Below are 27,393 nucleotides of genomic sequence, written 5' to 3' on the forward strand. Positions count from 1 at the left end.
CCATCTTTGTAATATTGCTCATAACTTGCATGTGCCTCTGCATTGCGGACAATTTGGTAGTCGTCCTGTAGGTCATGTTGATATTCCAATTTTTGCTTCTCCAGGACGCTGGAATCGGGGACCAACACGGGGATTTCACTATTGGAACATTGGACATAACTGGGGTAAGTAAGCACGTTCGAGCATACATTTTATTGAATCTTCTTCTGAATCGTATTGATAAATTAAACAGATTTATGAATATAGTGAATGGTTTAACCTTGTCATTCATCTAGATTATTACTATTTTATAGTTTTCTTAATTGATCCTTAACGACTTATCCTCCGATAACGACGTATTTCTATATCATTCTCCAAATTTCTGTAGCTTGCTCTCTTTGTTCTCATTATTCTAGCGACTGTATTTGTTTTAATTGCCTGTAAAGAGCAAAAAAAATATTAACACCGTAAAGAACAGAAAATTGGCTTACTTTGGCCACATTATGCGTAATAATAAAAACCTTCTATTCTATATATCACTTCTAAAGTTGATTCTACAAGGCAAGATTGAGGACAGGAAAGGCCCTGAACGCAGACGTATGTCCTGGCTGGTCAATCTTAGGAAATGGACTGGTCTAACGTCAACTGATCTATTTTGAGCTGCTGTGAGTAGAGTAAGATGGGTTAACGTGGTCGCTAACATTACTAGAAGAACCTTTAGAAGGGCACATTTGGAAAAAAAAATAGAGAAAAATGATGGGCATCATTACTTTTTACGTAATTTTACGTAAGAAAGAATATAAAATGAGGGAAAACGATATTAACATTGAATGCTATGCAAATTATGCAGAGTAGGTAAAATGGTGTAATGTCTAAACGATACCATATGCCGAAACAAAAAATATTCAAACCAAATCAAAAATATACAAAGCATAAGGTGGACACAAAATCCATAAATTAAAACATAAACATCAAAAACCAAAAGCTTTACTGGAACAGAAATGAAGCTAATTTTAGAAATAGTTGAAAATATACTATCAGATAAAGAGAGAAAGAAAATCATAAGAAATATATACAGGTTTGAATTGAAAACATGCAAGATCAGAGAAAAAAACTGAAATGAAGCAAAGGGAAGTGTGGTGAGAATTGTATGAAATAAATCATCAGGAAGAGAGCAAAACGTGCACCTACCTTAGAAGATATGGAGCGATGACCTACGAATGAAAGGAGAAGTGTATGACGATAAATATACAGGCACTTTGTGTAACAGTTATTAAAAAGTTAAAGAAAAATAAAATGGAGAAGAATATTTTGGAGCTATTTTCTTGTGGAATTTTAATATTATTTACTCTTTAATAGGAATTAACCATGATCTCAGTTATAAATACGTTTATTTTGACATTTCGTTTCTACTTCGGAACTCGTTCAAAATAAATAAATAAAAGAAACATCGAAATTAACTTACTTTCAACTAAAATTGTGTTTAATCCCCTTTAAAGATAGTAAATAAAGTAGAAGAAGTTTTTGCATTATAATACGACCTTCAAATTGCGACGTATTTCAATCTTCAGTCTCCACTCAATTTATTATTATTATTTCCTTGGCTAACTCTCTTTTAAGGCACTCCCAGACATTTTAATGAAGTTTAGGTCTGGTGAGTTGCCGGGCCATGGCAAGAGCGGAATTTTTTGTTCTATCAAAAAGTTTTTAATTCTTTAAGCTGTATGGTAAGGTGCTCCATCCTTCATAAATACCTTATGACTGTTACCAAACCATTCGTTCACTTGTGGTACCAATCTTGTCTGCAAAACCTTTTTATGTCTTGCCGCATGGTTCTTTCTACGACATACAAACGTCCCATAGCTTTGCCACTAATTACCGACCATATCATTACTGAGGTGGGATTTAATTGTATTAATTACACACCCCTTTTCATATTTTCCCCTGGACGTCTTCGGACAAACTGGGCCTTGTCATCCATAATTTGAAATGTGACTTCATCGCTGAAGCAAACCTGTGAATGTGAATAACAATTATAAAGTGCGAAAATAAATTGATTTGTAATAATTTACTTTACGCCAATCATCAATAGACCAGTCTTTATGGATCTTGGCCCAAGCTAAGCGTTTTATGAGCATGTACTTTGCATGCAGTTTGGTGTTAGTTTTGACTTCTTAACAGGCCTGCGACACTTGAAGCACATGCCATACAAATTTTGGCGTAGGTGGCCACCGATACTGAGCATCCTGCTTCTTTCAACTTATTTTTCAAATCTCTATGGGTGGCCCTTCTGTGTGTTACAGCTACATTTTTTAAAATTCGTTGCGCCCTGGGGGTGACTGAAGGTTTTTTGCACACCGGCCCTTCTGAACTGACGTCACAGGTCGCTTCTCTTTAAGTTTTTGACTCAATCTTCTCACTGACAACTGGAATACACTACATTTTCGTGCTATCTCTCTTTGACTAAGTGACTGTATTCTCTAATAGAGCAGTAATGGACGAGATTTTCTCAACATAAAGATCATTAGATTTACCCATCTAAAAATGCTAATCCAAGATTAATCGTCTTATTTTATAATTAAGAATTAAGTAAAATCAAAAGTAACACTATTATGTAGTAATATCAATACTTACTAGTGCAAATTTTGAATAAACTGACCACAAATTTATGTTTTAAGTTAAAAAACTCAAAATGTAAAACATTCAGTTACTTCACACTTTGAGCACATTCTACTGTCATCTGTAAATTTTGGAAAATTCTAAGAAAAATTATACCATTTTCTACGTAACTATGTACCCAATAGTTATGCAACTCATTTAATACCTTATTAACCAAGTAAACATACTTTCAATTAGCGATTGAAATAAAAAAAAACTGAAATTTTTATGGTGTCTATTAAATTGAGCAGGGACTCTATATAGAATAAAACACTTAGAAAATATGCTAGATCTACCATATATATTGAAAATCAATTAAACAATTTTATTAATAAAAATTTGACTGTAACGAAATAAACTAACTGATCCTAAATTTAATTTTTGCGCTAGACCTACAGGATAACAGTAATGGTATATAAATAAATGGGAAATAAAATAAAACGCTTTTTGCTTAAATACTAATTTTAAAATTGGAAATACATGGTGTTCATGCACGATACATATATAATACTTTTGTATAATTTAACATTATTTTGTAAGAATCATTTTAGATCTTCAGGTTTTTCAGATTGTGATATCATCGTACCAGGAAAAACTGTGAGGAGACTTTAAATAAACGACCCATAGCCTTTTTTGTTATATTATTTTTCAGAATCAATCGCCATATCGGACGGGAAATGCAGTCCTAAAAATATAATCAATTAGGACTTCAAATGCCAAATTAAACTCACAAACTTTCATTGAAAAATTGTATATAACTTTAAAAAGTCTCAAAACAAAAAATAAAAATACATAAATACGTAACACAATTCATACACAGCGATAAGAAAAAGATAGGAGATTAAAAGTGAAATGGTAGGCAGAAAGAGGTAGAATAATATAGCAATAAAAAATCTAATAGACATGAACTAACCAAAAATGGGTAACACATAGATGGATCTTGATGAAAAATATAATTCTGGAAACTAAAGCTGTGTTTCTGTAATCAGAAAGAGGGGATGCCATTGTCACAAACTAACATACACATGAAACTAAAGCTAAACTGTAAAAATTGCTAAAATATACTAAAGAACTTTTCAGAGTTCTAATAACTAATAAAAAACAACAATTTTAGAGGCACAGATCAAGTACCAGAAGAGATAATGAAGTTAATAGGAGAAGGAATTGGATTCACTCCTGGTTTATACAGGAACCATTCTTAAAAACTAATTGATATGTATTTTCATTGTAGTACTTAAAGGCTAACAAACGCATACTTATGCTAAGACCATCTAACAATCAATTTAATAGGTGATAAGCACAAATTATACATCGAAGTATAAATAAATAAAATTGAGCACATTGTAAGTAAAGACAATTTTGATTCATGAGTGCAATGGGAATGAGGAAAGATCAGTTTTACATAAACGCATTGATACAAAGATGCATAGATATGAATCAACCAATATACAGTTTTGTCTTGAATTACATCAAGGTGTTCTATAAAGTCATACAGAACTACCATATCCAGTTAACAAAAAAAAAATTAAATTAAAACTTCTTGTGGCATCTTAATGCAATTACTATTTTCGTTGGAAATAAGCCACAATATATGTTTAAAATAGGTTTATTTTTGACTTCGGTAATCTTTCCCAAAATATAAACATTAATAAATTAAACAACTTTTGTTCTTTGTTAACTGGTGAATTCTTCTAATAATTTAATTTTATCTGACTCATTCAGATTGACAATTCAGACATATATTATATATTTTAAAGTAGACGACTTTAAATCGATATTGCCAATATTGGTGAGTTGCGTTCCTGGGCCGACTTTTTTGTAAGATTGTATTGCATTACATGAAATCAACTTTAACTTGAGAATACACGTCAGAAAAAATCATAGCATGTGATCCACTTTTAAAAAGACAACCACATGCAATGATGACAGTAAACTTCTTCCTTTAGTGATTCCAGAGTAAATCATGAGGAAAAAACCAAGAAAAATCCTTATGATACTATCCCGATATGGTAAGTATTTGGTTTGTATTTAGTTTACTCGCAATAAATACCAAACTCCGATTTTATATGTATGTTATATTTATCCTCGATATAATATTCTTTTTATTGATTTCCTATTTTAATATGGGTATTCTTAAATTAAAGTTGATTTCATGTAATAGAATGACATAATATATCCTAGGAGAGCTTTCTTTTGTCTGATATCTTTTGGTTTTTATTAAAACAAAGACCTTTGTACTCTAGCCTGATGATAAGACATATATTGTAAGCATCGAAACCGGTAGCCTACAATTTTATTACAATAAAAACTACCGAAGATTGTGAGAATTAACTATCTCCTACACACCAGTATTATGGACTCACTCACATTTGCAAACTTTTTAGCATTTGAATGAACTATCTTGAAATAAAGTCGTCCCAGGAACGCAACTCAACAATATTGATATGTATATATATATATATATATATATATATATATATATATATATATATATATATATATATATATATATATATATATATATATATCAAAATTCATGACAATTTCCAAAACACAACAACAAGACATTTTAAACATAAGAGGGGTTCCAGTACAAAAAGTAAAAAAATACAGATATTTTGGTACAATAATTATTAATGAAAATTACGAGTATACAGAAGAAATAAAAATGAGAATTGGACAAGCTAGAGCAACATTTAAGAAGATGAGAAAAGTATTATGCAGTAGTGACCTTAGTTTGCAACTCAAAATAAGAATATTACGTTCATATGTGTTTTCCGTGCTGCTGTATGGGGTGGAGGCCTGGACCTTAGAGAAAGAGGTGGGTAGACCGAATAACAAATGTTGAAGTCCTTAGAAAGATGACAAAGGAAATGGAAATGATTAATACGATTAAGATAAGAAAGTTACAATATCTCGGCCACGTTATGAGAGGGGATAAATATGTGTTGCTACAAACCATAATGCAGAGAAAAATACAGATAAAACGAAGTATTCGAAGAAGATGCATCTCCTGGCTCAACAATCTGAGAAAGTGGTATAATTGCAGTTCCGTCGACTTGTTCAGAGCTGCAATCTCAAAAGTGAAAATAGATGTGATGATTACCAAGCTCCTTAGAGGAGACGGTACCTAAAGAAGAAGTTCTTTATATTATTATCGCGGTGTCGTCTGCGTAACGAATGTTATTTATCGGGAACCCGTTTACCTTTATTCCACACTCAGAGCCTTCCAGTGCCTCTGCAAAAATGTTCTCCACATAGAGATTGAAGAGCATAGGAGACCAAATACACCCATGTCGCACACCGAATCAATATGTGATTCATGTTGGGTCAAATGGCCGCTTAAAAATTTCCCGTAGGCTTGTAGTCTATAACATTCTTCTGCAAACCTTTTTCATTTCATTCATTTGAAGCAGCCAGACCAGCCAGCGACCAGGACGAAAGAATATAAAACTACTTAAGAAAGGATGTAAAATGGAAGAAAACGGAAGTTAGATTTAAAGCTATGCAGATGATGCAGTGCTAGTAGAGGACAATAACAGCCAAATCTTTTAGAATGATGATATTGGTCGCTAACTGCATGACAATATCATAAATACCGTTGAAATATAAGCTTGTAGATGGAATTATTATCAAGCAAGTGATGAAATTGTGAAGGAAGTATGAGAACAAATAATAAGAGCACTAAAATTAGTAGGATTTTAAAACAATACAATATACTAAAATAAAAATATTATCAATAAGATCCAATCAGGAATATACAAATCAGCTATTAGGCCTTTCATGTTATATAAAAATGCAGAAACTAGGCTATAAACATAAAAACCAGAAGACTATTAGAAACAGTAGGAATTGATTATAACAGAAATGAAGATAGCTCCATAAGAAATGAAGATAGCTACATTTTTGTTTTTGGAATAGCAGAAAATACTGTTGTGAATTTATTAAAAGGTTCAATATTTATAACACTTACGGATTTAATTTATTTCTTTATTTATATTAACTTATCTAACAATAATTTATTATATCCGTACGTAACAAATTCGCGAGCGCGGGTCTTGAGAATTCACTGGCCCTCCATATAAAAATGTTGTATTTATATACGAAATCCTGATATACTAGAACAGCATCGAAAGATCGCATTGTCTTGCATCGAAAAATCGAGAAGCATCTAGTTGGAGAATTCACCATAATTTGAATCTAGAACCTCCGGCGAAATTTCTACAACAAAACAGAATATTAGTCATCATATATTTTACAGTTATTTTTAGGCCAGGATTTTTATCGTAACATTGCCCCCCTCTTAAAAGATGGTTCCTCCTGGAACCTTGTCGGGACTGGAACCGGAACTGTATGCTGGTATCGGCAACTGGACCCTCTTTTACAACTTCCAGTTGTATAAAAATGACAAGGGACGGTTTTCTCTCCGCACCAGTAACTATGCGGATTGCAACAGACTAACACCTGGACTTCGGTGTCTTTGAAGATCTCCTCCACCATATTTCGGATAACCCTCCAATCTAATTGGCGGCACTCCAACTTTGGCATGGCTAACTTTTGCACGTCGGACTCTAGTACGTGCTCTCTCAATTGAAGTAAGGCTTCCCATACATCTCGGTAGGTAGGTTGGTCACGGGCAGTGTCTTTTGTTACCAGGTAGAAAAGGTAACGTGATGCATCTTGGAGTTTCAAGGTTTTACCGGGAGCTGGCACCTGGCATTGAAGTTCTGCAACTCGACCAAACTTCCTTCGAAAGACGGATGCCAACCCTGGTGCGTCTTTGATACTGGCCGGGATGGTGAGGGCCAGCGAGTAGTCATCGGGGAGCGCGAGTAGATCTTGCTTTTCTTCAGTGGTAACACCATGTCTCGCTTTACCGGTACCTCCATAGGCACCCATGAATTCCTCAAACGTGAGGTCAGACACATCGTGGACTTGGTTTACTTCCACTTCTTCATCTACGTCGTGGTCACCTTCGAAAGACGCCAGCCGGTTATGGTGTACTATCATCGGCTTTCCCTTCGGAATCTTGCTTATTCGGTAGATGACATCGTTGATCTTCTCCATAATGAGGTATGGACCTTCCCAAAACTGCTGCAATTTGGGAGAACAACCTTTTCGCTTCTTGGGATTATACAGCCATACTTTGTCGTTCTTCTTAAAGCAACCCTTTTCGGCTTGTGTATCGTACCGTTTCTTCATTCGGTCGCTAGCGATCTGAAGGTGGGAACGGACCAACTCATGTACATCGTCCATTCTTCTTCGTAATTCGATCACATAATCTTCACCTGCTACATCTTCTCCAGGTCGACACCCAAACTCTAGATCACAAGGTAGTCGCATTTCGCGTCCGAATAGGACTTTCGCTGGTGTCTGGCCTGTTGATTCGTTAACAGCAGATCTGTAGGCCATTGTGAAGAACGGAAGGTATTGGTCCCAGTCTCGCTGATGATCGGACACCATCTTTGTCAAATATTTGCCAACTGTCCTATTCATCCGTTCTACCATACCATCAGATTGCGGATGATATGCTGTAGTTCTTGTTTTCTTCATGCCTAGTCTATCACATATTCCTTGGAATAGATCGCTTTCGAAGTTCCTGCCTTGGTCACAATGGATCTCCAAAGGCACTCCAAATCGGCTGATATATTCTTGGATCAACTTATCTGCAACGGTGGCGGCCTTCTGGTCTGGAAGTGCGTAAATCTCGACCCACTTACTGAAGTAATCCATTACTACCAGCATGTACTTGCCTCCATTTTCACTTTCTGGAAATGGCCCAGCGATGTCCAAAGCTATTCTTTCAAACGGGCTTCCAACATTATATTGTCTCATAGGAGCTCTCCTTTTTCGGTAAGGCCCGTTACTCGTGGCACAAATAGTACATTTCTTACACCAGTCTTTTACATCGTCGGAACTGTTCATCCAATAAAACCGTTCCCGAATTCGCTGAAGGGTTTTCCTTACACCAAAATGCCCTCCCGATGGACTGTCGTGTAACTGACGAAGTACTTCGGCTATTCTGCTCTTTGGGATCACCAACTGTCTTCTCTTCTCTGAACCGTCATCATTTTCCAGGACTCGTTTAAGCAAGCCATCTTCGATGATAAATGAGTCCCACTGGGCCCAATACGTCTTAACTACTGAGCATAGGTTTGATATTTCCTGCCAAGGTGGTCGACGGTTTTCCTCTTTCCATTTTCGGATTTTCTGTATAACTGGATCTCTCTCTTGTTCTTCCCTGATCTTAGTAGGCGTCCAGTCGTCGTTGACAATCGTCGTTCTTAGCACTGCTGCTTCCTTGGATTCCGTTTTGTTGCAGTGGGAACACTCTGCTGAGCATGGCCTTCTGGAAAGAGAATCAGCGTTTCTGTGGCTAACTCCGGCCCGGTGCTCAATCTTAAAATCGTATTCTTGGAGTCGTTCGATCCACCTGGCTATCTGACCCTCTGGATTCTTAAACTGCATCAACCACTTAAGGGCGGCATGGTCGGTTCGGATTAGAAACTTTCTTCCATAGAGGTATTGATAGAAGTGCTCTACTGATTTCACTACTGCATGAAGTTCTCTTCTCGTGACGCAATAATTCCGCTCAGGTTTTGAAAGAACTTTACTAAAATATCCGAGGACTCGTTCCTGTCCTCCTTGAATCTGAGACAGCACTCCTCCAATTCCCACATTACTTGCATCTGTATCTAAGATGAACTCTCCTTCTGGCAGTGGATACCCTAAAATTGGTGCTGTTATTAAATGCTTTTTCAAGGTCTCAAAGGCATTTTGGCAGTCTATATCCCAGCGGTATTCTCTTGCTTCCTCTGTAAGTCGCGTTAATGGCTTAGCGATATCTGCAAACTTCTTAATAAACCTCCGGTAGTAAGTACATAGTCCAAGAAAACTTCTCACTTGATGTTTGTCAGTTGGTTTTGGCCATTCCTTAATGGAATCGATTTTTCCCTTATCCACGGCCACTCCTTCTTTACTGACTATATGACCCAGATAATTGACTTTACCTTGAAATAGCTGGCACTTCTTGGGGTTTAGCATCAATTGGGCAGCTTTAAGTCGATTAAAAACGTTTTCTAAATTCCTCAAATGATCTTCGAATGTCTCCCCCAAGACGATTATGTCATCTAAATAAACCAGGCATGTTTTCCAAGATAACCCTCTCAACACATTTTCCATAAGCCTCTCAAATGTCGCAGGAGCATTACAAAGTCCAAATGGCATAACGTTGAATTGCCACAATCCAGATCCTGTGGTGAAGGCTGTCTTTTCTTTATCGACTGGGTCCATTTCTACCTGCCAGTATCCAGACTTCAAATCTAAAGTAGAAAACAATTTACTTCCAGCCAATGTGTCCAATGTGTCATCGATCCGAGGCAGAGGATAACTATCTTTCTTGGTAACGTTGTTCAGCAAACGGTAATCCACACAGAACCTCGTCGTTCCGTCTTTCTTCTTAACCAGGACCACCGGAGAGACCCATGGACTCGTAGAAGGTTCTATCACCCCGTCTTTCTTCATTTCCTGAACAATCGTTTCAGCTTCCTCTCTCTTCGCCTGTGGTAATCGTCGAGCTGTTTGACGAATTGGCTTAGCATTACCAGTATCAATTTTATGCTTAACAACGGTAGTTCTTCCCGTCTTTCCTCCTTTCGGTACGAAAATATCACGATACTGCCGAAGAAATTCCCTTAATTTCCTTTTCTCCATCTGATTTAGAGACTGTCCTGCAACTGCAACCATTTGGTCGAATTTGTCGTTGGAATTATCAGATGTTGTCGCCTGACGAATTATGGATGTCACAGGTACACAAGTTCCTACTTTTGTCTCTTTCTTTATGGTCACTGGGTAGTCGTTGACATTGATAAGTCTCACAGGAATTTCTTTAGCCGAAGTCACCAATTCCTTTCCAATTATGATTCCACGGCCAACCTCATCGTCGTGGTTCCAAGGCTCCATCATAACAGGTCTCCCTTCGTCTACAATTCCCTGTAGTCGCGCTACTATGATCGTTTCGCTTCTCGCAGGCACGACTGTATCTTCTGTAATGGCTGCTTGCACAGTGTTGTCATTATGTGGATGGAGAAATACCTCCTCGTTGCCAACTTTGATTACCTTATTCTTAAAATCCAATTGGAATCCATGCATATTCATTACGTCCATTCCTAATATAACATCCTCTTCGATGTCAGCAACTATAACAGTATGGACAAACTTTTCCGCCCCAATTCCCAATTGTACCTGGATTTCTCCATGAATGTTGGCATTTTCACCTGTAGCGGTCCGAAGTCGTAACCTTGTTGGTAACAGTTTCTTTCGGCTGTTTATAACTGTCGGGCGTATAATGGTTCTGGTCGCTCCGGTATCCACCAACAACGTATGCTTTTTACCATTTATGTCTCCATCTACATATACACTATCTTCACGACATTTCAAAGAAGCTATTAGTATGAGAGGGTCTTTGGAAAAGTTCTGGGTCGAAGCTGCCCCCCTAAGGCTGACCCGTTCTAGTTTTCCTGATGGTGAGTTTCTTGATTTGCGTCGTACCTAGGGTGCTTACAGGAGCTTCGTACGTGTCCTATTTCGCCACAATTCCAGCATCTGATGGTCTTCGTTTTCTTGTATGTCATGCTTTTCATCATATTAACGAGCTGGTCAAGTTTATCTTCATCTCCTTCCTCTTTTACAGTCCTAACTTTACTGTACCCGCCAGAGGCCTGCGTAGCTGACTCGTATTCGAGGGCGGCGGATAGGACATCAACCAGCGTCTTGTGACGAGCTAATCGCAGTGTTCTCTGCATTTCATGATCACGAAGACCATCAATAAACGTTTGAACGGCCAATTTTTCCATCATGTCTTCGGGAGCTGTTGGATAAGCATATCGTACTAATCTGGCAATATCTACCTCATATTCTTGAAGAGCCTCATCTTTCTTCTGTCTACGATTTTTAAGCTGTGACTGATATACATGCTCCAAATGTTCGTGGCCATATCGCATATTTAACCTCTTCTTCAGTTGTTCGAAATCATCGGTCTCCTCTACGGCTATGGTCTGAAGCACATCTAAGGCATCTCCTCGAAGGGCGATAGTCAGGTTTACAGCCTTTTCTTTTTCAGACCATCCATTTGCTCTTGCGGCTGATTCGAACTGTTTCATGTAGTTGTTCCATGATGATTTTCCGTCGAAAGTTGGGACTTTAACATGAATAGAACCTCCACTTCCTTCAAATTTCGGCCGTGTCTCCAACTTAAATTTCGTCTCGTTTTCTTTTATCTCCACTGTAATCGGATTGTTACCTCTCTCTGCTGTCCCTGTTTCCTCCATCTTCTTTTCCATCTCTTTCCATATCTTTTCTTCGAAGGCTAACATATCGGCAGCAACTTGGTTTTTTAATGAAGATATTCTATCGTCCAGGGCAGACATCTCAGAAGTGACTTTAGAGATTTCCGAAGAGATGTTAGCAGAGACTTTGCTTTCCAGCGAAGAAATCTCGTTAGAAACTTTGTCTTCCAACGAAGCGATGTCGCCGGAAACTTTGGCTACATCACCAGAAACTTTGGCTACATCACCAGAAACTTTGGCTACATCAGAAGAAACTTTCGAAATATCGTCAGAAACTTTGTTCTCTAATGATGCGATATCACCGGAAACTTTGTTCTCTAATTTCGAAATCGACGAGATGACAGCATCTTCAAATATATAAGTCTCTGGATCTAGTCCTTCTTCTAGCAAAGCGTTCTTTAGTCGTTGGACTAACTCAGCCTTTTTTCCGGTAGAAGCTAATTCTCTGTCTTCAAGATGTCTTCTTAAATTAGTCACTGTCAGCTCATAAATCGTAGCCATTTTCACAATTTATTTTATATTCACTTGTATTATTATTATAAGTCTAATTTATGTTCGATCTCACTCTGACACCATTTGTTGTGAATTTATTAAAAGGTTCAATATTTATAACACTTACGGATTTAATTTATTTCTTTATTTATATTAACTTATCTAACAATAATTTATTATATCCGTACGTAACAAATTCGCGAGCGCGGGTCTTGAGAATTCACTGGCCCTCCATATAAAAATGTTGTATTTATATACGAAATCCTGATATACTAGAACAGCATCGAAAGATCGCATTGTCTTGCATCGAAAAATCGAGAAGCATCTAGTTGGAGAATTCACCATAATTTGAATCTAGAACCTCCGGCGAAATTTCTACAACAAAACAGAATATTAGTCATCATATATTTTACAGTTATTTTTAGGCCAGGATTTTTATCGTAACAATACACTACTAGCCAGAGAAAGAATTGAAATGCATGCATGTAAGGTTGAAGACATCAATAACTGAGTATTAAAAAGAAAAAAAGGAATACACCTTTTAACAGAATGGCAGACGAAAAAGTGATGACCTTTTTAAAACTTCTTTCTAGTTTACAAAAGGACATTTTCTTAACCACTTAAGGTTTGCAGGTGGCATTATTTGATAATTAAAGACATCGAAAAATTGGAATCCATGATAAGGGAAATAAATGAACTACCAAAACAGATAAGACTGCAAATGGATCTAATCAAAATATTAAACAAGAGTTAATTTTCTCAACTACCTAAGGTTTTTAGGTGATATTTTTCTGATTACTACAAATATCGCAAAATTAGAATCCTTGAGAAATAAATGAAGTATCAAAACATGTACGACTGCATACAGATCTAATCAAAATATTAAGCAAGAGCCCAAATAATATCATCATTGACAGTATACCTACCCTGGACACATTATCAAGTTGGGTAAGGAAAACCAAAGTGCTAAAGTTGCAAAAGAGTTCCACTAACATGGACTGTTTCTGGTAAATGGCTATAAAGTTCTACAGAGATCCGTCTTGGGTACGACGCTATGGAACCTGGCATATGAGAATATGGGGTTATGAACTGCGAATATGGAGAAGGTAGCCCCCTTCACTTTTGCGGATGATCACAATGATGGCCTTGTGAACTATCACGGGTTGTGTTTCTCTGCATGTATTAGCAGTAGAAAGGAGACATCTCTATAAGAGAAGGGAGCATTTTAAAGTTGCCATAAAAAAAAAGAAGAAAGGGAAAGATCAGTGGAAAAATGGCAAGAAGAGTGTAACAACACGGAAGATGTTATTACATGTGACTGGATTACTTCCTGACGCAAGTGCTCACAATACATGGGCGTTTTAGGACGTATCTTCATAGGTTCATAAAGACAGAAACAGATAAATTATTATTACTCACACAATGCTTGAGTGTAATAGATGGATAGTGGAGAGAAACAGGATATATACAGAAATAGGTATGAATCCTGTGACTGTGAGGAAGATGATCGTGAAGATGACAGGAAGTAAGGAGGAATGGAATAGTGTACAAAATTACATCCGAGCAGTCATTAAAAAGAAAAAAGAAGAGAAACACCAGCCGGACCAACGACAGAGATAATATCTAGATAAGAAAAGGGAGTATTATCCAGGGAAAAGTAGAAGGTAAGATACGGATACTTGAGTAGTCAAGACGCATAAGGCAAGAAAATGATCACAGATTGTTTCAGAGAGGGTACGGGAACAGTAGATGCAATCCTGGGACTAACGTTAATCGCTGTGAAATAATATGGCAAACTGAAAAGAGATTTCTACATCTATTTTATTGATTATAAAAAAGCTTTTGATTGGATCAAACATCAAAACTTAATGGAAATTCTCCAACATGGACGGATGTGATGTCACTATGATTTGTAACACGTATTATAATCACAGAGACTGCATTCGAACAAACAATCGTAACACTTAAACGAGCACTACGTCAAGGGTGTGTACTCTTCCCATTTCTTTTTAATGTATATATGAGCGCCCGGCCCAATTTCTTATATTCCGCAATCATAAGATAATTTTATGACCAATCCGTATCTTACCTTCTACTTTTCCCTGGATAATAAGGGAGGAATATGGTATTTACTGCCTCTTACTTTATACATACAATGTATAATCTACAAACGTCAACACAAAATAAATTATAAAAAGAAGACCCGAATGTACGAACATTGAACATGAAGTTAAAGCGAAAAACCTTGTTAGAAACAAATTAAACACTTTCTTATTCCACAAACTGAAATAAGTTTGTTCCACACCTTTAATTATTAATTCTATAAAATTCAAATTATACGCATCTGCGAAACGATAGACCTCTTATAATTTATATTAAAGAAAAAATTAGTAACCATTATATAAACCCAAGAAAAACTACAAATAGAATTCCGGTTATTATAATAAATATACTCTTAGTATTTTTTCCTTAAAATTATGTTAATGTTTTTAAGGTTTTATAGCCGATAGTTTGAATTTTATTAAAAAACGGATTCCCAAATTGTTTGTTGGAAAAAAATATTTGACGACAATAATTATACACTAGAGTTTTATGTATTTTGTCGTTAACAAAAAAAGGTTAGAAATTTAATATTCAACAAATTGTTTGTCTCAACTATTTTTAGAATATCATCTACACATCTTAGCGCTGGTCTCTCTTTGATGATGGACATGGCCTCCATACCTATTATCGCTCTGATTGTCGACTTGTCCATGTTCTGCCTGGCTACTCGTCACGCCAATTCCACTTAAGACTGGCAATGTTTTCTATTATATTAGTGATTTTTGTTCTTTTTATATTGACTGAGTTTCCTATTCTAAACAAGATTGCTTATTAAAATAGATTGAGTTACTCTCAGTTTCTATGTTGACTTTTTTATCATAGCAACAGTTTCTAATCCATAAGTGGCTACTGTTATTAAGCAGCTATCATAGACTTTTCTTTTTATGCTAATATAAATTTCACTATCCTTGAATATGAAGTGCCAGTTACTATTTATTTTCTTTTCTGAGGGTAAAAATTTGTAAAAACCGTATCAGGTTCACTCATCCCTAGTGATGGATGGCGTGTGCTGGATTTAGGGTAGAGGAGTACATCCGAGCCCATTTCCTCTAGAAGGAGGTCCTACAAACATATGCTTTCCTGCTATCCTGCCTACCAACTAAAACCACCCTCTCCTACTTGTGCGTAGTTGACTGTCGCAAGTACCGTACTCCGAAAGTGGGATGGCCGCTTTAAGGCTGACGACACTTTCGGAGCACTCCCTTTTCTTATTTAGATATTATCTCTGTCGTTGGTCCGGCGGGTGTTTCTCTTCTTTTTTCTTTTAAATGACTGCTCGGATGTAATTTTGTACACTATTCCATCCCTCCTTACTTCCTGTCATCTTCACGATCATCTTCCTCACAGTCACAGGATTCATACCTATTTCTGTATAAATTCTGTTTCTCTCCACTATCCATCTATTACACTCAAGCATTGTGTGAGTAATAATAATTTATCTGTTTCTGTCTCTATGAACCTATGAAGATACGTCCTAAAACGCCCATGTATTGTGAGCACTTGCGTCAGGAAGTAATCCAGTCACATGTAATAACATCTTCCGTGTTGTTACACTCTTCTTGCCATTTTTCCACTGATCTTTCCCTTTCTTCTTTTTTTTTATGGCAACTTTAAAATGCTCCCTTCTCTTATAGAGATGTCTCCTTTCTACTGCTAATACATGCAGAGAAACACAACCCGTTATAGTTCACAAGGCCATCATTGTGATCATCCGCAAAAGTGAAGGGGGATACCTTCTCCATATTCGCAGTTCATAACCCCATATTCTCATATGCCAGGTTCCATAGCGTCGTACCCAAGACGGATCTCTGTAGAACTTTATAGCCATTTACCAGAAACAGTCCATGTTAGTGGAACTCTTTTGCAACTTTAGCACTTTGGTTTTCCTTACCCAACTTGATAATGTGTCCAGGGTAGGTATACTGTCAATGATGATATTACTTGGGCTCTTGCTTAATATTTTGATTAGATCTGTATGCAGTCGTACATGTTTTGATACTTCATTTATTTCTCAAGGATTCTAATTTTGCGATATTTGTAGTAATCAGAAAAATATCACCTAAAAACTTTAGGTAGTTGAGAAAATTAACTCTTGTTTAATATTTTGATTAGATCCATTTGCAGTCTTATCTGTTTTGGTAGTTCATTTATTTCCCTTATCATGGATTCCAAATTTTCGATGTCTTTAATTATCAAATAATGCCACCTGCAAACCTTAAGTGGTTAAGAAAATGTCCTTTTGTAAACTAGAAAGAAGTTTTAAACAGGTCATCACTTTTTCGTCTGCCATTCTGTTAAAAGGTGTATTCCTTTTTTTCTTTTTAATACTCAGTTATTGATGTCTTCAACCTTACATGCATGCATTTCAATTCTTTCTCTGGCTAGTAGTGTATTTTCTGCTATTCCAAAAACAAAAATGTAGCTATCTTCATTTCTTATGGAGCTATCTTCATTTCTGTTATAATCAATTCCTACTGTTTCTAATAGTCTTCTGGTTTTTATGTTTATAGCCTAGTTTCTGCATTTTTATATAACATGAAAGGCCTAATAGCTGATTTGTATATTCCTGATTGGATCTTATTGATAATATTTTTATTTTAGTATATTGTATTGTTTTAAAATCCTACTAATTTTAGTGCTCTTATTATTTGTTCTCATACTTCCTTCACAATTTCATCACTTGCTTGATAATAATTCCATCTACAAGCTTATATTTCAACGGTATTTATGATATTGTCATGCAGTTAGCGACCAATATCATCATTCTAAAAGATTTGGCTGTTATTGTCCTCTACTAGCACTGCATCATCTGCATAGCTTTAAATCTAACTTCCGTTTTCTTCCATTTTACATCCTTTCTTAAGTAGTTTTATATTCTTTCGTCCTTAATGGTATTGATTAAAAGGATACTTAATGCATCTCACTGGTGGATCCAATTTCTAGCAGGTCTGGCTGTTCAAATGAATGAAATGAAAAAGGTTCGCAGAAGAATGTTATAGACTACAAGCCTACGGGAAATTTTTAAGCGACCATTTGACCCAACATGAATCATATATTGATTCGGTGTGCGACATGGGTGTATTTTGTCTCCTATGCTCTTCAATCTCTATGTGGAGAACATTTTGCAGAGGCACTGGAAGGCTCTGAGTGTGGAATAAAGGTAAACGGGTTCCCAATAAATAACATTCGTTACGCCGACGACACCGCGATAATAATATAAAGAACTTCTTCTTTAGGTACCGTCTCCTCTAAGGAGGTTGGTAATCATTACATCTATTTTCACTTTTGAGATTGCAGCTCTGAACAAGTCAACGGAACTGCAATTATACCACTTTCTCAGATTGTTGAGCCAGGAGATGCATCTTCTTCCAATACTTCGATTTCCCTGTATTTTTCCCTGCATTATGGTTTGTAGCAACACATATTTATCCCCTCTCATAACGTGGCCGAGATATTGTAACTTTCTTATCTTAATCGTATTAATCATTTACATTTCCTTTGTCATCTTTCTAAGGACTTCAACATTTGTTATTCGGTCTACCCAACTTATTTTTAGTATTCTTCGGTAGGTCCACATCTCTAATGCTTCAAGTCGATCGCTCACCTCTTTCTTTAAGGTCCATATGAACGTAATATTCATATTTTGAGTTGCAAACTAAGGTCACTACTGCATAATACTTTTCCCATCTTCTTAAATGTTGCTCTAGCTTGTCCAATTCTCATTTTTATTTCTTCTGTATACTCGTAATTTTCATTAATAATTATTGTACCAAGATATCTGTATTTTTTATATTTTATATTGGAACCCCTCTTATGTTTAAAATGTCTTGTTGTTGTGTTTTGGAAATTGTCATAAATTTTGTTTTATTAGCATTATGCGTCAAAGACGAGACACAGCCATAACGCAAAGGCTACTGGAAACGGCAGAGACGAGAGTACTGAGAAGAATTACAGGAAATACGCTGAGAGATCGAATGAGGAGTGAAGACATTAGAAGAAAATGTAACGTACAGTGTATAAATGAATGGACACAAAATAGAAAAAAGAATGGCATAATCACATTAGCAGAATGGAGGAGACCCGTGACGTCAAAATAGCAAGAGATAAGTCATAAATCGGCAAAAGAAGTATCGGACAACCGCGCAAAAGATGGAGTGAAAACCTTCCATAGAGGTATTAATCCGAAAATGAACAAGCAGAATTGCTTATAAAGAGGATGAAGAAGAAGACCAGTGGAAAACTGGAAAAACTATTGTTTTATATTATATTAACTTACTATTCAGGAAGAGGAAAAATTTTGTGTTACTGACGATAATAGCGATGATAGAGAAGATGAGGATGATGTTAATATGCAGTGAGTAAATTACGTGATAGTGTGAAAATCGGCGGACACAAAGTACCAAATTCGAAAACTATGTAAGTGATAGTTCGGAAAAAAAGTGAAAATTAGGTAATAGTAAGAAAAATTTCAAATAATGTTACATCCTTTTTAAGTGGAATGAATGTTATATACAAGGACAATTTTTTATGTAAGTAATTGTTATTATTTACATGCAAGTGAAATAAAAGTTGCACCTCTTTATTTATCTTTAAGTTAAATCTTATCCAAAGTATTAATAAACATGTAATGTTAAACAATAGTAAAATTTCACTATTTTTATCAGACCTACAATAATTACATACCTGTATCTGTCTATTAAAGAAACAAGTATTTATAATGCATTATTCTGTATTTAACTATACGTATCCACTTATTAGTGAAATTAAGTTAACTACATCTACACAGTGCTGAATACGGTTCTGATTGGAATGACTCATATATCGGCAGTCTAGTAACAATACGCGCCTAAGAGTTTTGGCAACATTGATCTGCATAAGCCAAACGTTCTATTCTTAACGTGAAATAAAGTATAGAAATAAACAAATTTCCTTTCCAAATAATTAAAATCCATACTGAACGCAAATAACTATTTAAATATAATACATAAAACATATTTTTTATTTAATTTTTTGGGTATATCACAATATATTACAAATGTTTCAAACCAGTAATCAGCAATATATTATTCTAAAAGGAATAATTATTTTTTAGGTCAGAATCATCCCCACTTTGGCTATGGCCCACCGGGATATCACCCCCAACATCAACCATGGAATCCACACGGCAATCCACATTATGGTAGTTACCCTCATGATTGTTCTCATAACAACGGACGACCAAATCCTACAAAAACACCACACGAAACTTCCAGTGAAAACCCAGGTGTTAGTTCTTCAACAGAATCAGGATCAACGATTCCACAGATTGACATTAGAGTGGGCAACTAAAATTGCTTATCTAGATTAATTGACTTTATTTATATTTAGGTATAAGATAATTTCTGTATTTATTTTAATTAAGTTTATAAAAAACTGTACAGTGTAATTAATTTTGTTTTAATTTTTATTATTAAATATGAGTGTGTTAAAACATAGCCTGAAGATAAAAATTTATCACTAAGGATGCCTTCAGTTTAAATTACCAATTCAAGGCGACATATATTTATATCAATGTGTTTCTTATATAGACTAAAGATAATGTTAAGATAAAAAGGTCAGAAACATAAGTCATGCTGTTTTGATGTGTTATATATTTACCGAAGAGAAAGTAATAACAGACATAAAGATTTAGGACCACGTACTTTATTTGGGGTATATAAATGATATATATTTTCAAATATAATGACCCGTTGAGGACAACAAGCAATATTTCACAATTTGAAGATGTTGTCTGTAAACTCTCTGTCTGTCTCTATGCTGTAAACAGTAGAATATATACCTAGAGAGTAGAAGATCGCTTTTTTAACATCAAATTAATCAATTTGATGTTAAATGGAGACAATAAGAAGGCTTTATAAGATAAGGTAAAACTGACAGCGATATATGATATTGAAGATATTTTTAAAAAAGCTGTAGAAAAGAAAGTTTGCATTTTAAAATACAACGACGATGGCTTGAGCCTAACTAATTTTACCGTATATAAGAATTTAGTAATAAGAAATACTATACTTCCAAGTAAAGATATGTATAGAGCAACATGGGTTTCACTCGACGGAAGCAGCAAACTAGATTTTTATTCAAATCACAATATTCTTCTTCTTCTTCCTCTTTATAAGCAATTCTGCTTGTTCATTGGCGGATTAATACCTCTATGTAAGGTTGTCAATCCATCTTTTGTGCAGTCGTCCGATACTTCTTTTGCCGATTGGTGACTTATCTCTTACTATTTTGACGACACGGCTCTCCTCCATTCTGCTTATGTGTTTGAGAATAAGAATATTCCATTCTTTTTCTATTTTGTGTCCATTCATTTATACACTCTACGTTTCATTTTCTTCTAATGTCTTCATTTCTCTTTCGACCTCTAAGCGTATTTCCTGTAATTCTCCTCAGTACTCTCATCTCTGGTATTTCCAGTAGCCTTTGCGTTGTGGCTGTGTCAGGTATTGTCTTTATCTCAGTGGTAATGTGTCTGTTTCGCCATATAGTGTTATTAAGGCATCCTGCCAGTCTATTTGCTTTTTGTACTTGATCTCCCAATTCTTTGTCCAGGTCTCCATAGCTGGACAGTGTAATTTGCAGGTATTTATATATATAAATACTGACGCCATCAATTTCTGTTTTACGTCTGGTTGGTTCTTTGCTGACTATTATTGTTTTAGTCATCTGAGATGAGATTGTCATATTAATTTCTTTTGCTCTTATGTTAAATCTGTGGACCAGTCTTTGTAGTCTAGTCTATCTTCATCTAGGTCGATCAATATTGCGTCGTCTGCATAACAGAGTATTTTTATTTTTTTGTTTCTCATTCTATATATCCTCGTTTTTGATGATTTCATCCATAATTAAATTAAAGAGCATGGAGCTCAATGAGTCCCCTTGTCCTATTCCGCTGCCTATTTCTATAGGTTCTGTAAGTTGTCAATCTATTCTGACTTCCATTTTGTTGTTTTGGTAGATATTTTTGATAGTTTTTATAATATTTAGGGGAGCTTGTCTATTTTCCAGACGATGGATTACATCTTTGAATCCTAAGGCTGATTTATAAAGTTCACGTTGGCGTTGGCGTTCGCCGTTGACCTTGGCGCTGGCTATCATATACTGCATTTATAAACTTTCGCTTGGCGTTGGCGTTAAAGATCATTTCTAACCTTACATTTTTGATTTGGTATTATTAATTTTTGCTTGAAAATTAATACAATGGAAAATGAAAATGCTCGGCCTTTGTTAGGTGCAGTGGCACTTATACACGATACTTTGTATTCGAGCAGCACTGAGCCTTCGAAATAAAAGACAACGTCAATACAAATGGAGGCCCATTAACCAGAACAGAAAGACAAGAGGTAATTTTAATTATTATACAAATATAAAAAACTGGGACCCATAACAGTTTTTTAAATATACCTAGATGCAGGTTCCAGTATCTGAAAAATTACTGCAAATGGTAAAACCAAAAATAAATGTAAACTATCGCTCTGATGGAATTTCTATTATGTAGGGAATATAAATTTATATATAAATATAAACTTTATAAACACGTGGAAATAAAAACATAAACAAATAACTTAGTTTGATTTGTTTGACAAACCTTGTACTTTTTCGGTATCGCTGTTGGCTGCGATGACAAAGATACAGTTTTTTTATGTTCTGTGATCGTGACTGCAACTACAGAAGGGTTGGTGTATTCTGTGCTACAACGGCCAACGGCAAAAGATAAAGTTGGTTCATCTTGAACGGAACCGAACGCCAACGCCAGAGGCGAACGATGTTTAGAAATAGACATACGAGTTTCCCATTTGACCATGTTTTAACGCGAACGTCAGCGCCAGCGCCAACGCCAACGTAAAGTTTATAAATCAGCCTTTACCCTGTCAAACGCTTTCTTTAGGTTGATCTGACACAGAAATGCTGGTCTATTATATTTTAGTGATTTCTCAGTAATTTACTTTATAACGAATATTGCATCTGAATATTGCATTCTACTACGAAAACCCTGATTTTCATCTGCTAAACCCCTATCCTCTGATTTATCACAATCTTAATTACAATCTTGTCAGAATTAAATATTGATAAAAACTCTTCAGAATATATACGGCAAAAACTGTAGAATAGAAACTAGAGAAACATTTTTTGGAAGAGTTGGAAGAACGAAGATCTTCTAAGAAAGATCTGCATAAGAAGATAAGAGAATGAAAATAGGAAAAAGGATCTCCAGTCAAAAACCAAAACGATTAAGAATAAGGATGGTAACCATATATTTTTAGAGAGTCATGCAAGATATGGTTCACTGTTTCATGTTCTCTGCTACAGAGTCTGCATCTCAAGTCTGCATGAAACAGTCCCATTGTATGCAGGTGCCATTTAACTGGCGCATGTCCAGTAAGAAAGCCTGTTATTACTCTGAGCTGATTCCTGCTAGGTTTCCGCAGAACTTCAGTTTAGCACATGTCCGGCCAATATAAATTTTGCTATGTACTTAACGAGGTATACCTTTCTCTTGAGAGTTATGTTGCTGTCTTCGTATTCTGGATTTTTTCGTTGACGGACGATGCTTTTTGGCACTTCCACTGCCGGCCCTGGACCGAAGTATTCTGTAGCTAATGCTCTTCTGATAAGTTCATCAGGTCTTTCATTGCCGTCTATTGCCCAGTGATATGGAACCCATACCAGTGTGACACTGTTATGTTCCGCCAATCTGTCGAGTTCCTCTCGGATTTCCCACAATAGCCACATATTCCCACATAGCTGCTTTGCTATCCGTTCATATATTGATCTATTTCAGTTTGAAAGTTTTCATGTTAATTTCTCTTGCACACTACAAGATTGCAAAAACCTCTACTTGAAATACAGAGGTATACTCTTCTAGTGGAATCGAAATGTTAAAATTTCCACCACTACTGAATATTCCTGCACCCGACTCTTCTGCAGTTTTAGACGATGTTTCTTTGTAGTTTTCTCACAGTCTTTAATGCCTTCCCCAGACTGGCGAAATATATTGAGGCTCAATTAGGGCCGTAGATGACAAAAGAAGAAAGTTCCAAGAGGGTCTCCATAGCTGCCGTTGCTGTGCCAACTATATCCCTGTAATTCCAAGGCAACCAAGTCCACCTTTCTTCGTTTGGCAACTGATGGCACTTTTTTGCTACCATACTCTTCTTCTTCTTAGCCTTCTGTCGTCCATGTTTGGACATAGGCCTCTCCCAACTCCTTCCATCGGTCTCTATCCTAAGCAACATATTTCCAATTTGTTCCGGCTATTCTTTTAATATCATCAACCCATCTCATCTGTGGTCTTCCTTTTGGTCGTTTACTTTCGTAAGGTCTCCAATGTTGTTACCATACTACTGATGCATATGTAATTGCATGTACTGCAATTAGTTTTACCATTATCTTATAAATCTAATATATATGTCTTGTTTTAAGTCACAGATTTTTCCATGAGTGCGTCTGGCTACCATTAACGTAGTTATCGCTTCACGATTAATCGTACTATCTGCTGATTACAAGTGAACCTTGAGTCTTATATTACCCCAAGATACTTTACTTAGACAGTAAACAAAGTAAACTAACTTTTGTTTCCAAAGGCAACTTGATATTATTTGTCACAGAGCAAGATACCCTGATATCTTTCGGCCGAGTAAGATACTATGCCAGAAGACCCCAAGATAGTGCCGGATTAGCCGGCTAAAACCTTAACCACCATTCCAGAGTAGTGGTATTGCCATCCATAAACAACTAAAATCCTTATATTAACCGTTACTTGAAAAGAAGAATAACTATATTATATTAAGAAAAAACTTACAAATAACCATACCTACCACCGTAAATCAGAAAAAAATTGTTTTAAAACAGCATTTTATTAAAAGAAATAAAAAAACGAATATATTTCCGTATGGTCATAAACTAATTTTGGTACTTACCAGTTTTTGGTTCTAGAGAAAAAAGAAACAAGATTTCAGATCCCTGGTTCAATTTCCTCCTGCTCCTTCTTCTTCATCACCCCAGAGATCAGACAATGTACTTCTCTCCATTCTTTCTCTCCTTTCATCATTATGTTTACCATGTTTCTTTCATCCAGCCTGAAAACCATTCGCCGCCCTCTCGAAGTCTCCCCTCCCATTTGCCAATCTATGGAAGTTAAAAATGTGGGCTAGAGCGTCCTGTACCTGTACCCCACAAACGGGTGCCAAAACTACCATGTTCTGACATAAACTCATAATTTGGCTTTGTTAACGGTGTCGTGAGTATTTTCTGTGGTTATTAGTAACTCGCTCCTGTATTGAGAAATCTAAATCATCAGCTCGTATTTGAGATTCGGCGTTGACGTGTGTACTGTCTTTTATATAGTTTGAGTGGTTTGTCGAGAAATCGATGTATAATCTGCAGTTTCGTATCCCATTAATGTAATATTACTTGTGAAGAAAGATATAGCATGTAGTAGAACTTAATTTGATGCCATTCTTCATTGATTAGGCATATAGTATGTTAGCTGTCTGATTTCTTGAGTGCTACCATCTGCAAGTCTAATACCTGCTCTTTCCTCTTCTTCCGTTAAGCTATTTTTGAACAGTATCTTCCGACCTGTTGACCCGATGATGATTTCTGTGATCCGGTATCTATCAGTGTTTGTATCTATAACCGTTTCTCCGTTTGTGAAGAGTAGTGTACAATGTTGTCTGTTGTCGAAATTGGTTGTCTGGTTACGGCAGGATGTGACAGAGGTCCTTAATTCTGGTTTGTCGAATTTGGGTTAGAGATGCCTCTGGGTGTCTTGACCCTTCTGTCGTTTCCCGGATTGCGGCAACTGTAATCTCTGTGTGAGACATTTAATGTTCCGCATCTAATAGTACCTTCTATTATAATTAAATTGGTAGTTGCTTCTTCGTAGAGTATTATGATCTTTGATGGATGTGATATCTTTTCCCTAATGCATAGTTTGTAATTTGGGAGCATGTTTTTGTAAATTCTTTTTAATTTTTGTCCATTTTGCCGTATCTTCTAATTAGAGTTTAAAGGTCTAATAGAAAATCTTTAAATGGTTCGTTTGTTCTCTGTGTTCTTATCCTGATCTGATCTTCCAAATCGTCTAGCCAGTTTCCTGATTGAAATGCAAGAATGAAATCCTCCGTGAAAGCATTTCAGTTTGTCATAATTGTTTCGAAACCATTGTATGTAAGCCCGATTTTCCAACTTTGTCCATTATCTGACTGAGTTATTTTCCTTTTGTGTATCGTACGTCTCTGGAACTTCTGGTCCGGCTTTGATAACTGTGTCGGCTTTTTTATCGTTAATGATAGCCATTCTTGATCGAAAATCATCTGTTTTACCTGTCGTGTCTAAGTTAAATTTTGCCATATAATTGCGCAATTCCCCTTTTTTTAATTTATATATCCAGCCTACCGTTGCATCCGCTATTTCTAAGCCTACCGCTCCCTGTGAGTCCGACATATTTTGTATATTTGCATGTCTAACTCCGTTTAAATATCCATTTTTAATACTCTTAAAATTACTGCTGGGGCGCCACTTTGATAACCTCGGGTAGTAAATAATAATCGAAGACAGAATTCGTTTTTCTCAAGACATTTATTTTGGTCTAAGCAGACAAAATATGAAAATTATTTCGTTATTTTAAATTTATATATAGTTCTACATGTACATATTCAGCTTTCGTAGACCTTAGAAGGTTAGTATGACGATATTTATTCCGTGAATAAAAAATCGACGATTAATGGAATTAATCAGAAGTCACATTCATTTCTCAGCGCTGAAAAATGAATGTATACGGAAGACGTGTCCAATTCAACACATCAGACGGAAAACGATTGGGCACACACATGTACCCTACCTACGAGCGTACAGATACAATAAATATGGGTAAATTACCAGCTCCAGTGACGAACATGTTCGTGATCTCAAACAATGTTTAACAAACACAATCGTAATTAAACGCATAGTTTAGTAAATTACTTAATTTATTTTACCACTTTTACTGCAAGAAACTTCATCGCTACCTACTAACTTACAAATTAGTAAGTATATAAACACGTGCAACACGATCGTGGTCCGCATACCTCGGCAGGCGCTATATCAATATCTATATCATTGCGCCGCGGGCCGGATGATGGACTTATGCGGGAGACATTGTGGCCCGGGAGCCGTATGTTGGACGGGGTTGGCCTAGATCTTTACTTTGAAAGTTCCGTTGCATTTTTTTTATCTAATAATTTTCTTTTTCCGTCCTTTTCCCTATTAGTTTATCCGTCATGATTCCTCAAAAGTTGTTCTTCTTTCTTTAGTTCCCATTTCCATATACTTTTTTGAGCGCTTCGTCTCTTTCTTGTTGGACGGTTTACATTTTTTATTGTGTCTTTTTCTTTTTTTGCCTATGGTCTTTGTTGCTTTGTTTTTTATTACTTTCAATTTTATCTGTGTTTATCCGTTTTTAGATTCTTACTATCTCATAGTTCATATTGTTTGTTGTTCTTGTTTGTTTTTCTTGAGATTTTGCAGTCATGTAAAACTACACATCCTCAAGATATTCGTCTTAAACTTTTTACATCCAGTATGTTTGTAGTGGCCCTTTTGTAGATAAAGATGCGATCAATTTCATTGGCAATTGCTTCACTATGGATAATCCATATTGCTTTGTGTACATCCAGGTGTATAAACGATACTGGCAACATATATGAGTGTATCATATTGTTCGGAAAAATAGGCATACAATGTCAGAATAACAGTTAGGGAAGGCAGGAAAACTGATAGTAAAAGAAATAAG

The 27,393-nt window shown here is 36.0% G+C and overlaps 1 protein-coding gene across 2 annotated transcripts in view; it reads left to right on the forward strand.

Moving 5' to 3' along the window:
* The window catches only part of LOC140437053 (uncharacterized), a 31,232-nt gene extending 11,228 nt beyond the window's left edge, over positions 1–20,004 (forward strand). The window contains exons 3-4 of one of the 2 annotated variants that reach the window (XM_072526292.1): positions 105–164; positions 19,672–20,004. In XM_072526292.1, the coding sequence (XP_072382393.1) occupies positions 105–164; positions 19,672–19,907 (296 nt within the window). In that variant the 3' untranslated portion in view covers positions 19,908–20,004. The remainder of the gene's footprint in view (positions 1–104; positions 165–19,671) is intronic. The other variant, XM_072526293.1, reaches the window with a different exon arrangement.
* The last annotated feature ends 7,389 nt before the right edge of the window (positions 20,005–27,393 follow it).

This window comes from Diabrotica undecimpunctata, chromosome 3 (genome assembly GCF_040954645.1).
Source record: "Diabrotica undecimpunctata isolate CICGRU chromosome 3, icDiaUnde3, whole genome shotgun sequence".
NCBI classification, from domain to species: domain Eukaryota; kingdom Metazoa; phylum Arthropoda; class Insecta; order Coleoptera; family Chrysomelidae; genus Diabrotica; species Diabrotica undecimpunctata.